At 44.6% G+C, this 16,498-nt stretch overlaps 1 protein-coding gene across 2 annotated transcripts in view; it reads right to left on the reverse strand.

The window, feature by feature from the left end:
* The window catches only part of UTRN (utrophin), a 930,516-nt gene that overhangs the window by 604,226 nt on the left and 309,792 nt on the right, over nucleotides 1–16,498 (reverse strand). For both annotated transcript variants that reach the window (XM_069769124.1, XM_069769123.1), the window contains exons 35-39: nucleotides 8,771–8,950; nucleotides 6,647–6,775; nucleotides 5,867–6,037; nucleotides 5,010–5,165; nucleotides 1,260–1,397 (exon numbers count right to left, since the gene is read on the reverse strand). In XM_069769124.1, the coding sequence (XP_069625225.1) occupies nucleotides 1,260–1,397; nucleotides 5,010–5,165; nucleotides 5,867–6,037; nucleotides 6,647–6,775; nucleotides 8,771–8,950 (774 nt within the window). The remainder of the gene's footprint in view (nucleotides 1–1,259; nucleotides 1,398–5,009; nucleotides 5,166–5,866; nucleotides 6,038–6,646; nucleotides 6,776–8,770; nucleotides 8,951–16,498) is intronic.

The following is a 16,498-nucleotide window of genomic DNA, read 5'->3' on the forward strand; positions in this document are numbered from 1 at the left end:
ATTTTAAATCACCCCCTTTTGCCCCATTGAAAATGCTATCATAAAAAATAGAAGATACACGTTTGTCCAGAATTGCCTGATCTATCAAAATATAAAATAAATTAATCCGATCAGTAAACCTCGCAGCAAAAGAAAAAAATACAACTCCAAAATAAAAAACTTTTGGGATGCCTCAACATTGCAATAAGGCTACGTTCACATTTGCGTTCTGCCGGGCTGCGTCGGGCGCAGCCGCGGCGACGCATGCGTCATGCGCCCCTATATTTAACATGGGGGCGCGTGGACATGCGTTGCATTGCGTTTTGTGACGCATGCGTTTTTTTGGGCGCACGCGTCAGAGCGCACAGGACGCAGCAAGTTGCATTTTTTTTTGCGTCCAAAATCATGCCAAAAAAGGACGCATGCATCACAAAACAATGCATTTTGCATGCGTTTTGGTTTGCGTTGTGCGTTGCATCGCCGACGCAGCACCGCACAACGCAAATGTGAACGTAGCCTAAGAGGTGATCACAAGAGTTTCTACACCAAAATGGTATCACTAAAAACATTAGAACAGAGCGCAAGAAACAAGGCCCCCCCCCCCCCCAGTCCAGTCCCACATCCCGAAAATGGAGACGCTATAGGTCTTGGAAAATGGCGACAAAAGCAAAACTTTTTTTTTTTTCAAATAAACTCAATTTTTTTTCACCATTTAAAAAAAGAAAAAAACTTTACATGTTTGGTATCTGTGTATTCGTACTTACCTGGAGAATCATATTGCCAAGTCAGATTACTATATAGTGAACATGGTAAATAAAAAAAAAAAATTGTGGCATAGCGCTATTTTTTGCAAGTTCACCGCACTTTTTTCCCCCCATTTTCAAGTACACTATATGGTAAAATGAATGGTGTAATTTGAGAGGAACAACTCATCCTGCAAAAACAAGCCCTCACATGGCTATATTGATGTGAAAATAAAAATATGTATTTTCCTTTTTTAAGTAAATGACCTAAAATGACATTTGTTATATCAACTGAGATTTTTTTCTCTTTTGCTTGAAAACACAGATTTGTTAACTATTATAGCCTAACTTTATAAAGAAAAGTAACTTAAAATTGTCATTTTTCAGCCTTTCACAATAAAATGTATGCATTATGGATTTCACCCATCAGAAATTATGACATTATTGACGAACTCAGTGGTTTTGCAACTCTATGTAGATAAAAGTAAAGCAACTATAACTATGACCACAAGTAAACCCAAAGTGTTTTCTCCAAACCTTGACACTGTTGTATCTGGTCTGCAAGAGCAGAAGTTCCAGGCGGAGTTTCTCCCTCTGGATGTCGTCCATGGCTTGTTGAAGGAGCTGCTCGCCTCTGCACAGAATGCCGTCAATGTGAGGCTGCTCCTCTTCAATCTAATTATGTAAAATAAAAATCATATGTCAGAGCTGAATGTTGTATCTCGTGTAAGCTATTATAGGGCTGCGGGCTATACAACTTTCTTAGTTGCCTTTCACATAAAACTCAATCACGCAACAGTGCGAAGAGATACAATGTGTGTGACCCAACTGAAGGCAACACCCAAATTCTCAGCTGCCAGCCTTACTGACCCCTTCTCATGAATCCAGCAGTCCAGGACATAAAACGCAGAAGCAATCAGATATCCGTGGTCTCATCTCTGGCAGTCACAATACATTTCATCTAATTGCAACAGCTTAACCAACAGATGCCTGTTGCATTACAGACATTTTCTCGAATATTTCTGCTACAAAATATAGATACATTGATATATGTGGAGACTTTGTCAGGGCACTATAGTGGCCGATAGGGCGTGACTTATTTAGAGGGTTATACGTGATGATTAATTTACTTCTTATAGGCCTAAAAACTTACAGTCAGGTAGTTGCTAACTATGTGCCAATTGTGCCCGGCACCGTTCTCTGCCAGCTCAGAGTGGTCATGCACTGCTTCTGCTGGCGATACTGCGGCTTACTGTAACGTCACATCGGCAGAGCAGCTGCTTCTCTTCCGCTCTGCTCTGTTGACGGGGAGTGACTGCTGATATGCAGACTGACAACTGGCCTAACTGTGGGGAGCCAGCTGTCAAGGGGAATGACTGCTTGTATCATGCCGACTGACAACTGGCCTAACTGTGGGGAGTCAGCTGTCACGGGGAGTGACTGCTGATATAATGCCGACTAACAACTCACCTAACTGTGGGGAGCCAGCTCTCACGAGAATTGACTGCTGACATCATGCCGACTGACAACTGGCCTAACTGTGGGGAGCCAGCTGTAACGGGGAATGACTGCTGGTATCATGCCGACTGACAACTGGCCTAACTGTGGGGAGCCAGCTGTCACAGGGAGTGACTGCTGATATCATGCCGACTAACAACTTACCTAACTGTGGGGAGCCAGCTGTCACGGGGAATGACTGCTGGTATCATGCCGACTGACAACTCACCTAACTGTGGGGAGCCAGCTGTCACGGGGAGTGACTGCTGATATAATGCCGACTAACAACTCACCTAACTGTGGGGAGCCAGCTCTCACGAGGATTGACTGCTGACATCATGCCGACTGACAACTGGCCTAACTGTGGGGAGCCAGCTGTAACGGGGAATGACTGCTGGTGTCATGCCGACTGACAACTGGCCTAACTGTGGGGAGCCATCTGTCACAGGGAGTGACTGCTGATATCATGCCGACTAACAACTTACCTAACTGTGGGGAGCCAGCTCTCACGAGGATTGACTGCTGACATCATGCCGACTGACAACTGGCCTAACTGTGGGGAGCCAGCTGTCACGGGGAATGACTGCTGGTATCATGCCGACTGACAACTGGCCTAACTGTGGGGAGCCAGCTGTCACGAGTAATGAATATGGACCCGACTCCACTCCCATAGGGGTAGAGCCGCATATTCATTACTGTAATGAGCGGTACCATGTGACCGCTCACTACAGGAAGAAGCTGCCGGCGCCGGGGAACAGATGTGCAGGGACCGCACCAGGAGCAGGTGAGTATAACGCAGTGCGCGATATTCACCTGCTCCCCGTTCCACCATCGGCGCCGCTGCGTCTTCCCCATCCTCTGCAGTGATGCTCAGGTTAAAGGGCGCAGTGACGCGATTAGTGCGCGCCGCCCTCTGCCTGAAACTCAGTGCAGAGGACGGGGAAGATACAGCGGCGGTCGGCGGTGGAACAGAGAGCAGGTGAATATAGCAAGTGCCGGGGGCCTGAAAGGTAAGTATGTAATTTTTTTTTTTTTAAATCGCAGCAACAGCATATGGGGCAAATGTCTGTATGGAGCATCTTATGGGGCCATGTGCAGCATTATATGGGGCAAATATCTGTATGGGGCCATGTGCAGCATTATATGGGGCAAATATCTGTATGGGGCCATGTGCAGCATTATATGGGTCAAATATCTGTATGGAGCATCTTATGGGGCCATGTGCAGTATTATATGGGGCAAATATCTGTATGGGGCCATGTGCAGTATTATATGGGGCAAATATCTCTATGTAGCATCTTATGGGGCCATGTGCAGCATTAAATGGGGCAAATATCTGCATGGAGCATCTTATGGGGCCATAATCCACATTTGTAGAGCATTATACGGGGCAAATGTGTCTATGGGGCATCTTATGGGGTCATAATCAGCATTTGTGCAGCATTATAAGGGGCATATTTTAATATGGAGCATCTTATGGAGCCCATCATAAACTGTATGGAGCATTACATGGGGCATATTTTGTATGGAGCATCTTATGGGGCCATCATGAACTGTATGGAGCATTATATGGGGCTCCTGATTCAATATGGATATTCAAAAACACTTAAACTACTGATGTCTCAATTAATTTTACTTTTATTGGTATCTATTTTTATTTTTGAAATTTACCAGCAGCTGCTGCATTTTCCACCCTAGGCTTATACTCGAGTAATTAAGTTTTCCCAGTTTTTTGTGGCAAAATTAGGGGGGTCGGCTTATACTCGGGTCGGCTTATACTCAAGTATATACGGTAATTAAAAACAGACTAGCTAAATCCTTCTAAGCTCTATGTAGAAACAGTAGGTCAGTTTTCACTATATGAGTCATTCCCCTCTTCAACTCCTGACCCAGCTGCTTCGCTCCTCCACCTGCCAGGGATCTTACAGTGATGTATAATTGTAATTCTAATGATGACTTTTACAGGGAAGAGAGATTTCCCAATTCTACATAGAACTTTGAAGGATTCAGCTAGTCTACTTTTAATCACGTGATGTCTTAGACCTAATGGAAAAGAGAAGAATTAACTGGGTGGAAGGGAAAAATTAGCAATTGTAAGTACATAGTTCTACATAATATGATGACTTTAATGTATTAAAAGAATAACATTTTTGATGGAAATGCTTCTTTAACAATAAAAACACTTTGGTTAAGAGCTGAGAGAGGGGAGGAGGGGAGCAAACAGCTACAGAATACAAATCAATGAGCTGACTGGGATCTTAGGAGATAACTCATCGTGAATTGAACTACTTTGAACACTTGGCCAGGCTCTGCTGGCCAAGCTCCATGAAATCTAGCTGTACAGTATATAAGATAACAGCTTTCACAGCAGCAGATAGAAAAAGCAAGTCAATTGAAAACTTGCTTATTGTCATGTTGTCTAACTAACTAAAGCTATTTAATAGCATGAGATACTAAGATCATCAGTATTAGATTAGTGGTGGTCTGGCACCTGGCACCCTCAACGATCAGTTGTAAAAGTGAATGGAGCTGGAAAAGAAAAGCTCTGTTCACCGTGTGCCAACAACTGCAGATCAGCTCTTACTGAACCGGACTGCTTGAAATGATTGAGTAATGGTGGGTGGGGATTCGGAGTCCTATCAAACTTGTTTAAACATTTTTTTAAACTTTTTTGTCACCTGCCACTGCTCCTGCTGATAAATAAGTTTTATGCTGCATAGCGGAGAGCTGATAAATCTCTGTTATTCATTGCAAATGCTTTACTAAAGATGGAAAGCTCCCTTTCCTCACCTTCTCACATTCTGAGGGTGACTGTAGACACTTCTCCAGGACCCTCTGGACACTAAGCAGCTCTGTTTCAAAGCTTTCCAGCTCTGCAGCAGAAGGTTCTGGCTTAAAAGGTTCTTCTGCTGTGGCTTGTGTTCCAGGATCTTGATCCAAAAGTATCTGAAAAATACACAAGCCTCATGCTAAACATCTGCCCCCAAACATCATATGAGCAAGACCGCAGCTATATGTCCTTTATAGTGATGTCACTACTGGAGACTATGACTGGGGGGGCCATACAAGTGGTGTGATATCCCTATGCATTGGGGAACTTAAACAGCAAGGAATTGTAAAAATAAGAATTTTGGAAAGGGTAAAATGCTAGAATAGTAAAAGTACAAGGGCAAACTTACATGCGAGTCATGGTAAAAATCGAAAGCGTAACAATAACTCAATGTTTTTCTGCAGGAAACCATGGCAGTGCAGTGTCAAGTAGGAGAATGTGCATTACCAACTATGACTAATAAATATGCAATGCAACAATTAGGGTCAAAGATATTATACAATGTTGTTTTACAGCTTGGATTCCGGTTTAATATTGGGAAATTCAAATTAATTTTAAGGAATGACTAACCTTAGTGCTACCTAGAGAGGAAGCTGGGAGGCGAAAAGCATTACTTTGTTACAAAGCTCTATCTTGCCTATCCAAAATGCCAAAATTCCAGTAACGAGAGATATGTTTTCAGTCCTATAGGGACTCTTGGCTCTGTGGTTTTCCAAAGATCCCCTGATTGTGTTCTAAGAAACCCCCATAGACTCCCCTAGACGTGTCTGTCACATACGCTAGCCAAATATTTCACCAATTCCTTGCATTCATTTACCTTGGCAGCGGTTAAGTGCTGAGAAACTTTCTCAAAGTTGCGATTTAGTTCGGCCACCTTTGGTTCCACCAGTTGCCGACAAGATGTACCACGACTGCTCATCAGCATTCCTGCATGGTCACGGACACTATCCACTCTGAGACTGACATCATCCAACTCAGACAATAGGCGCTGAAAAATTACATAATGTAGTTCAGTGATTAATAAAATGAAATTTAATTTAATTAAAAATGACTTGTCACCAGGATAAAAGTGGCCAGATAATGCACTTATGGTTTTTCCTTCTACTTCCCTAAATTTTGTATGTTTTAATCCCACATACGGTTTCAGAGATAAGGCCTTTTTAGTTGGTGGTAATTTTTCTGATCTTTACGAGAGGGTAGTGCTCACGGGCTAATTATTCAGAGCAGCCTCAAGATGACCCCAAAGAATCATGTGAGCACTGCCCTCTTGGAAAAAAAAAACATAGAAATTAGCTCTGTATAAAAAGGTACATATCTCTGGAACTATATGTCACATTTAATGTAAAAAAAAAAAAGAATCATTCAGGGGAGTAGAGGGTGTAAAATAAGAATAAAATAAAAACTGGCCATTTTTGACTAATACATCTAGCAATAAATGTGCTAATGTAATGTTGTCAGAGCGCAAATATCAAAACTTGACACCTCCATCTCACCCTCTTGCTGAAGACATTTCTCCATTGCAGCTCCACTAAAGTATGAAAATTATCTGGAGGTTTATTCATTGTACTACCCCTGTCAATGTGTTGTAGAACTTTACCTTCACAATTTCCTCTTTCTTGTTAGCTGGCTTTTTCTCAATCTCATCCAGAAGGGCTTCCGCTTGGTAGAGCCAAGTGCTTATGTGAGCGACATTCTCATCGAAAATTTCCATCTGACTCTGGTGATTCTAACAAAACATAGAGACGGGTCATTGGATGTGAGCATTCAACTAAATGACCGCTAATGAGTGCTAACTTTAGAGAGCTGGCACCAAACAGTGACATGAGGGAACAGTTAGGCAGTATGATCACGAAGAATGGGAAATCCTGTTAGTACACTATCACAATATATCATATATCAGCAGCAAAAACGCGTGGAAGGTGGTCTCACATTATTTCTAGACCTTTAAAAAACTATGTACTAGTGTATGTGCCTGGCTGCAAGTTAACTATTATAAAGTAGGAGGATAAAAGTTAGTTACTTTCTCCCTCCCTTCCAAATGCCTGATCTGTTTAATTATCTGTAGAGGAGGTCCTTCACCTTCAGTGTACGTTCCCTGATGAGTCTTTGCTGAGAATGAAACGTGCCAGACCCACCATAGGGACTTTTGTATGGTAACCCAGCAAACAGGGCAGAACAGGACTTTTTATTTCGAGAAGAGTGAATGATAGCGGTTTGCTAAGAGGAAGCAATATAGGTAGGAAACAAGTCCACCTTATGTATCTGACTGACGAATAGGACCCTCCAGCTGCCCAATAACATCCACTTCTGGGAGAAATTAGATTTCAGTTTAAAAAGTCCTATTTCTGAAATTAAACTTATTCCAAGCAAAAAAATGATGGTCTGATCTTCTGGACTTAAGAGTTGCCTGGTAATCTGCTGGTGATATTGTGGCAGAAGGAGAAATTCCTCATAGAGAAGACCAGGCAGTTCACAACTCTAGTGTATTGCAGACTGTAAATGTGCAATAAAAGAACAGTACCAAGAAGACAAAATAGTGAATACCTCAGCATTGCTTAACCCTGGAGAAACCATGGGAATTATGAAGATATATTGTGTGAAACATCTCTCAAATGCGGATGGCTGAGGATGTTAAATGTGGGTAAAAGACATGGACACTAACGATTTCTCCTAGAAGAGCCTGGGATTGTGACTCAAAAAATAAGATAAAACACCATATAGAGGGCTGGATGAGATATTGTACAGCCCTCTGTGTGCACTGGACCTGAAATCACTGCCTAGCCTTCTACATATAGTGCTAAAAGGTGTTTTGAGAAGTTCTGTCTTGCTCATCTTTCTAACAGAGCAGCTAAAAAACAGTAAAAGAGCTCCTATAATGTACACCTTAAAGGGGTTATACCAAGTTTTCTCTATAGGACCACCTGAGATAGCCGAGAGTTTAATTAAGCTGATATTCGGAAAGGAACGGCAGTCCGTATGACTGTCCACCACTCCATTCACACAGGGGCCGTTATTTCTAGGGATGGGTGAGGACCCCAGCAGTTGGACCCGCAGCAATCAGGAAGTTATCCCCTATGCTATGGATAAGGGATAACTTCCAAACTTGTTACAAGCCTTTTAATCCAAGCAAGACTGGTCATGCTACCACAAATAATTTACCCAAATTATTAAACATAATTAATGAACACAAATTTAGGAGAAGGTTAGCTGCCGCTTCATTAAACTTTTGACATAGGGACATGCTAAAAATATGCAGTGGTGCAAGTGTTGAGACCCCCCTGGATGACTGAAACAAACTGTGCTGTGCCCCTTAAGTTGCTATCAGCTCTTCTTGGGTAGATGAGGTTCGCAGTGTACAGGCCCAAAGAGGCCTATAAGTTTGTACTGTTCACAGCTAAGCCACCTTTCTGAGGAGAGGCGAGCAAAGCCAAAGGAAAACAGCACTCGATGAGTCGTTTCTGTCTCTTTATTTCAGCGATTTGTGGAGTCTCAGCATCAGGGCCGCTAACTAACAAAGTATCTGATTTGTCATTGCGACTTGTTTATGGACATATTTAAAGTCTTCATCACTGGGTCACTGTGAGAGGAAACTGTTCACTTGGAGTTTGACTACCTCAGATTTGTGGACTATAACATACCAATACTAGCACAACTCTAGACAGTAACACAAATGAGATGAGATACGCGACTTTCCATCCTTACAGAGTTGCCGTGTACGTACCAATAGTGTATTGCACCAATCCTCTGTCCAGGTGCGGACTCGGCTCCAGCCAGCGTTGAGGACACAAAGCTTCTCCTCCTGGATGTTTTCGCTTCCCTCCACCAGGCACTGCAGAGCTGCGCTGCTCTCCGTTACGCTGTTCAAATCAGCTTTCCTCCTCTCCAGCTCCTTCAGCACATTCTACATAAAGACAGGTCACATTATTCAGAGCACGCCAACAAGCCCCTGAAACGCTCGCTTTTTCCTCACACAATGCCTAACAGCATCGGGATCTCTTCCATTCATCTGAATGTATAGGTGTTTTACAATCCTACCATAGTTCTAATGAGAACCTACTGTAAACTCTTAATGTATCACATTGTGCCGTTATATTATTTGCATCAAAGATGTTGCCTCTTTTCATTAGACGATTCCCTCCCCAATTACAGGGTGTACCACGGGGAATGAAGATGCAGTTGTTAACCCAAACCACATATAGTTACGCAGCTCTATGAAATATAAGTCAATCGAAACCTTTATACCTTCTATCTGTTGCTGTATTCCAAAGAAATTAATGTTTTAAATCATAAGCCAATGAGGTGTTTAGTGATCTGGGCATGAAAGAGCATTTAATGAGCCTGTGCCTTCCAAGGTTGTTTCCCACCCTAGCACCAGCCTCTTCTCCATGATTGATATATCGATGTCTGGTGCCTGACATCACACAAACAAAAAGCAACACAGCTAAAGAGATTGTTCCTGGGTTATGAACAACTATGTGATGCTGTGGCTCTGTCAAACCCATAGCACTTAACATCTCATTTGAAAATGAATACAAAAAAAGCAACATAAAAAATGCAGCAACAAGTAGAGGATATAAAGATGTTAATTTTATTACTGCATGTCTTTATATGTGGACAGGGGAGTTGATCTTACTGGCACATTGCCATTAAGATTTCCTTGTTATGATTGCTGTTTGCGCATGTACATGAGGCACACTTTATACACATTATATAACAGCAGATTGCTTTAAATCTATTTTGATTATTTTGCAGGATTAAAATGAACACATCATCAATTGCACAAGCGTTGCTTTAATGTGTCCATCCTGTTAGACCTATTAAACTAAGTCTACTAGACGTTTCATCCTTTAGTCACAGGCACTGTTTCTCCAAGTCCGGCTACTGAACAATGTACAATCTTCCCAGAATACCTACTTTGGCCGGAGGGATTTCTTATTCAGTGAATGAGTCTTTGCAAAGGTAAAATAATAAGTAACAAACAATAAGGAGCCACACATGTACAGTATCTCCCATTGACTTTCATGGGAGCTAAATAAATCTGTACGCTGGGATCTCCAGCTAGTAGTAGTTGCTGGCAGCCAGAATAGTATTATGCAATGCTACGACTGTGAGAAATAAAGGAGAATAGGGAGCTGGGTATAAAGAGAGCTCTGGATTTTATAAGGACATACAATTGATTAGCACAGAATATAAACTTTACAATAAAGACATATAGAACATATCATCTCCTTTATAAACCTTGTCCCACCTAAATGTTTGAGTGCAGAGATCAGTACAGATCATCTCACACTTACATATGGGGAGTTCTGTGCTGGCACTGTTGTGTACTAGGGTCACTCACTTGCCCCCCCAGTATAGAGGATACTTCTGTTTATTGGGGTACTCTGTGGCTTTGGTGCTCTTCATTCTGGCAGTAGTTACATGGGCATGTTATGTGTATAGATGCATTATCTATTTGTGTAATAAGGTAGCAGTGCTAACATGTTCTGTATAGCGGCATTAGTTATGTGTACAGTTTTGTAGCGCAGGCTCCATTCACTGGTGCCATACATGAGGGGAGATATGTGTCACAAAGGTTGCTTTCCTGCGTGATATGAAAGCCATTTGCTGTAGATAAGCCGCTGATGTTACCTGAAAGAGGAGAAAAAGAGGTTAGATTATACTCACCCAGGGGCGGTCCTGCTCAGATGGGTGTCTCAGGTCCGGAACAGCACCTCCCATCTTCATTCCATGACGTCCTCTTCTGGTCTTCACGCCGTGGCTCCGGCGCAGGCGTACTTTGTCTGCCCTGTTGAGGGCAGAGCAATGTACTGCAGTGCGCAGGCGCTGGAAAGGTCAGAGGCCCGGCGCCTGCGCACTGCAGTACTTTGCTCTGCCCTCAACAGGGCATATCAGTACACCTGCGCCGGAGCCGCGGCGTGAAGACCAGAAGAGAACATCATGAAATGAAGATAGGAGGCGCCGGAGCGGACCTGAGACACCTGAGACACCCATTTGACCGGACCACAGCGGGACCGCCCCTGGGTGAGTATAATCTAAAGTCTTTTTCTCCTCTTTCAGGTAACATCGGGGGCTTATCTACATCATTACAGAATGCTGTAGATAAGCCCCTGATGACGGTGAGCTTACCTCACCATCGATTTTGGGGGTGACAGGTTCCCTTTAAATGTTCACCTAGTTTTTTTTTCTCTGTCTGTGTGTGTGGAGGAAAGGAAGCCTCCTGATTGCTAACTCCTGCGAGAGGTGCCATATGTGTTGTTCCCGAAGAACTGGGCAGGACGGTATATGAACTTTTTATTTTCACTTGAGCCGGACAGCCTGTTTTTTCTGTTACCAATTTGGGCTTTTGGTTTATGATGCAATAAACCACTCAAAAGACTTTAACCACACATGTGCATGTGTCCACCCCGAGGAGCAGCTATGTGAGCCGACCTTCCACAATGTTTGTATATATTTGTTTATTTGACCACACACCTCCCCCATGAAAAAATCCAACATAAACCACCAGTTCCACATAACGTAGCCAGACTTTGTGCAATCTTATCTTTAAAAGAACCCCAGTTTTCCTGATATTCCAGTTTAATTCAATATTTGCATTCTCAACAAAGCAGTGATGGCGCATCTCTGAATAGTCCATTTCCTCTGTTATTCCTCCTATGAATATATTGACCGGTAGAGGATGTGTCCTTACACACTCTGGACAATGACAATCACTGCTGATAATCTGAGACTGTAAGGACACACCGTTTTATCAAAGAAAATAGTAACACTCACTCAATTTGTTCATAAAAAATGGCTTAATGTATAGCTATGGTAAGCAATGAATCTGCAGAATCCAATCAAACCAAATGTACCGTAGGTACTCTAATAAAAGCCCCCACTATGCTGAGTCCTCTTCTTCTTCAGTGATTTAATAGTTAATAGCTGGGCTATATTTGCAATGGATTAGAAGGCTGCAGGGTAAATCAAGAAGGCATACCGATGAAACAAATAGTTCTGAAAATATCAGAAAATTCCCTAATCAACAAAGTTTAAAGTACAAAGGAAAACATTAATATAAACCTCTTCAGTAAATATCCGTCACTGAAATTTATGCAGCGTGCAATTTGCAATTTGAAGCGATTAAAGATTCATTATCCAAGAGTCATTTGCATCGTGGTGTAGCTAAGCCACAAGTGACTTATAATTAAGTCATTTAATAAGTCAGGCACAATTTGTTTTTGCTGTGTACTCATAATTCAGGAAGAAATCTTGGTCCAATTAATGCTGATGTACAAGCCATTGCTATTACACCGGGAAAGACTGCGGGGATGAAGAGAGTTTAACTCACAAAGTTCAGGGCTTGTAAGGCTCATATGGGTCTCATTGCAGCACCCAGGACTCTTACTGTACCTCTGTATGCCTCAGGGGTCACATGTTTTTTTTTTCTGTTGAATTTTTCACAAATTAGACAAAATAAAATAGAGGCATCACTTGCTGTATGCATAAAGTACTTACCATATGTCCTAGGAGAATTGCTGCAAAGGGGCAATACTATACCTCCAATAATGCCCCTGCCAAGGGACATACTGTACCTCCAAGCATGCTCCCGACAAGGGACAATACTGTACCTCCAAGCATGCCCCTGCCAACTGACAATACTGTCCCTCCAAGCATGCACAAGCCAAGTGACAATACTATACCTCCAAACATGTACTTGCGAAGTGACAATACTGTACCTCCAAGCATTCCCCTGCTAAGTAACAATACTGTACCTCAAAGCATGCCCATGCTAAATCACAATACTGTACCTCGAAGCATGCCCCTGCCAAGGGTCAATACAGTACCTCCAAGCATGCACCTGGCAATTGACAATACTGTACCTCCAAGCATGCCCATGCCAAGGGACAATGCTGTACTTCCAAGCATGCATCTGCCAAGTGACAATACTGTACCCTACAAGCATGCCCCTGCCAAGTGACAATAGTGTACCACCAAGCATGCTCCTGCCAAGTGACAATACTGTACCTCCAAGAATGACCCTAACAAGTAACAATACTGTACCTCCAAGCATGCTCCTGCCAAGTGACAGTACTGTACCTCCAAGTATTTTACTGCCAAGTGACAATAATGCACCTCCAAGCATGCCCCTGCCAAGTGACAATAATTTACCTCCAAGCATGCCCCTGACAAGTGACAATAATGTACCTCCAAGCATGCCCCTGCCAAGTGAGAATACTGTACCTCCAAGCATGCCTCTGCCACATGACAATACTGTGCCTCCAAGTATTCTCTTGCCAAGTGACAAAACTGTATCTCCATGCATGCCCCTGCCAAGTGACAATACTGTACCTCCAAGTATGCCCCTGCCAAGTGACAATACTGTATCTCCAAGCATACCCCTGCCAAGTGACAATACTGTACCTCCAAGCATGCCCCTGCTAAGCGACAATACTGTACCTACAAGCATGTTCCCGCCAATGGAAAATATTGTACCGCCATGCATGCTCCTGCCAAGGGACAGTACTGTACCTTCAAGTATGCTCCTGTCAAGTGACAATACTGTACCTCCAAGCATGCCCCTGCTAAGTGACAATACTGTACCTCCAAGCATGCCCCTGCCACATGCAATACTGTACCTCCAAGCATGCCCCTGCCAAGTGGCAATACTGTACCTCCAAGTATTCTCCTGTCAAGTGACAAGACTGTGTCCCCATGCATGCCCCTGCCAAGTGACAATACTGTACCTCCAAGCATGCCCCTGCCAAGTGAAAATACTGTACCTCCATGCATGCTCCTGTCAAGGGACATACTGTACCTCCAAGCATGCTCCTGACAAGGGACAATACTGTACCTCCAAGCATGCCCCTGCCAACTGACAATACTGTCCCTCCAAGCATGCACAAGCCAAGTGACAATACTATAACTCCAAACATGTACCTGCGAAGTGACAATACTGTACCTCCAAGTATTCCCCTGCTAAGTAACAATACTGTACCTCAAAGCATACCCATGCTAAATCACAATACTGTACCTCGAAGCATGCCCCTGCCAAGGGTCAATACAGTACCTCTAAGCATGCACCTGCCAATTGACAATACTGTACCTCCAAGCATGCCCATGCCAAGGGACAACACTGTACTTCCAAGCATGCATCTGCCAAGTGACAATACTGTACCCTACAAGCATGCCCCTGCCAAGAGACAATGCTGTACCTCCAAGCATGCACATGCCAAGTGACAATAGTGTACCACCAAGCATGCTCCTGCCAAGTGACAATACTGTACCTCCAAGAATGACCCTAACAAGTAACAATACTGTACCTCCAAGCATGCCCCTGCCAAGTGACAATACTGTACCTCCAAGCATGCCCCTACTAAGGGACAATATGATACCTACAAGCATGCTCCCGCGAATGGACAATACTGTATCTCCATGCATGCTCCTGCCAAGGGACAATACTGTACCTTCAAGCATGCCCCTGCCAAGTGACAATACTGTATTCTCTGTGAACTTCCACAGTAGCAAACAGAGGCGAACCTGTCACATTGAGAGCACAGTCTGATCTACCAGCATCTTGTAATAAAGTAGGATGAGCTGAGCAGATTGGTATTTTGTTGTGTTTAGTAAAAGACTCAGCTTAACTTGAAATGTATTCATTAAAATTGCCGCTCATCCAGAGCTTAGCAATCAAGTGACCCGTTCTATCCGAGATCTCTGTATGCACAGCTACATGGGACCATGGCATAAGGAATCTTTTCTACAAAATTTAGGCTAGGTTCCCATTGCGTTAATGGGACCGCGCTAACGGACAGTGTTGCACGGCGAAATTAACGGCGTGCAACGCGTCCGTTAGCGCGCCCATTAACAGCAATGGGGACGCGCATCTCTAGAGCATGCCATTGTCGGCACGCGCTAGCGATGTGCCGGTGTTTTGTGGCGCAACGCGGACGCTGCTTGCAGCGTTCGAGGCGCGCCCGCGGTCCATTCCCCGCTCTCGCAGATCGGAGATCTTTCTGCCTAGGCTGGCGTCTGCCGAAGCATAGGTATGGACCTTGTAAAATTTGGAGAACGTGTGGATGTAAGACCAAGTTGCCGCTTTGCAAAGCTGTAGGGCGGAAGCCCTGTGGTGCACCGCCCAGGAGGAACCGACTGCCTGGGTAGAGTGAGCCTTGATACCAGGAGGGGGCACTCTGTTCTTGACCCGGTAAGCCTCCAGAATTGCCGTTCTGGTCCAGCGAGCAATAGTCGCCTTAGAAGCCGGTTGGCCTCTGCGCGGGCCATCAGGAATGACGAAAAGAGAATCCGTCTTCCGGAAAGTGGACGTTCTATCCAGGTAGATCCTCACTGCCCTGACGAGGTCCAGCTTGTTCAACGATCGCTCCAGAGGATGAGTCGGAGCTGGACAAAAGGAAGGTAGAACGATGTCCTCGTTGAGGTGGAAGGTGGAAACCACCTTAGGAAGAAAGGAATATGGAGGCCTGAGGACCACCTTGTCCTGGTGGATGACCAAGAACGGAGGACGGCAAGACAGGGCCGCCAACTCGGAAATGCGGCGGATAGAAGTGATGGCCACAAGAAAGGCCACCTTCCAAGATAGGACTGGCAGGGGAATCTCCCTGAGAGGCTCAAAGGGGGAAACCCTCAGAACGTCCAGTACCAGGCTTAAATCCCATGAATCCACAGGGGCCCTGTACGGAGGGACAGCGTGGGCCACTCCTTGAAGGAAGGTCTTAACCTGTGGTCGGGAAGCTAAAGTCTTCTGAAAAAGGATGGAAAGCGCAGAGACCTGGCCCTTCAGGGAACTAAGAGCCAGGCCCGAATGCAGTCCTGCCTGAAGGAAGGCCAAGATGGAAGGCAGGGAAAAGGACATAGATGAAACGCGGTTGGACTCGCACCAACGGAAGTAAGCTTTCCAGGTACGATAGTAGATCCTGAAGGACGAAGGCTTCCGAGCCTGAATCATGGTGTGAATCACCCGGTCCGAAAGGCCGGACGCTCTTAGAACTGCGGTCTCAACAGCCACACCGTTAAACTGAGCGACCGAGAATTCAGGTGGCAGATCGGACCCCGAGACAGCAGATCGGGCCTGTCTGGAAGGCGCCAGGGAGCGTCCGTGAGAAGATTGACGAGCTCCACGAACTAAGCTCTCCTGGGCCAATCTGGGGCGATCAGAATGACCGGCACCCCTTCCGCTTTGATCTTCTTCAACAGTTTGGGGAGTAATAGAAGGGGTGGGAACAGGTAGGGCAGCACGAACTGTGACCAAAGAATGGCCAGAGCGTCGACGCCCACTGCAAGAGGATCGCGAGACCTGGAGACGAACTGCGGAACCTTCCTGTTCATTCGAAACGCCGTGAGATCCACGTCCGGAGTCCCCCATCGAAGACAAATCTGATGGAAGACATCTGGATGCAAGGACCATTCCCCTGCCGCGAGACCCTCGTGGCTGAGGAGGTCGGTGGCCCAA

Source organism: Ranitomeya imitator, chromosome 5 (genome assembly GCF_032444005.1).
Source record: "Ranitomeya imitator isolate aRanImi1 chromosome 5, aRanImi1.pri, whole genome shotgun sequence".
NCBI classification, from domain to species: Eukaryota; Metazoa; Chordata; class Amphibia; order Anura; family Dendrobatidae; genus Ranitomeya; species Ranitomeya imitator.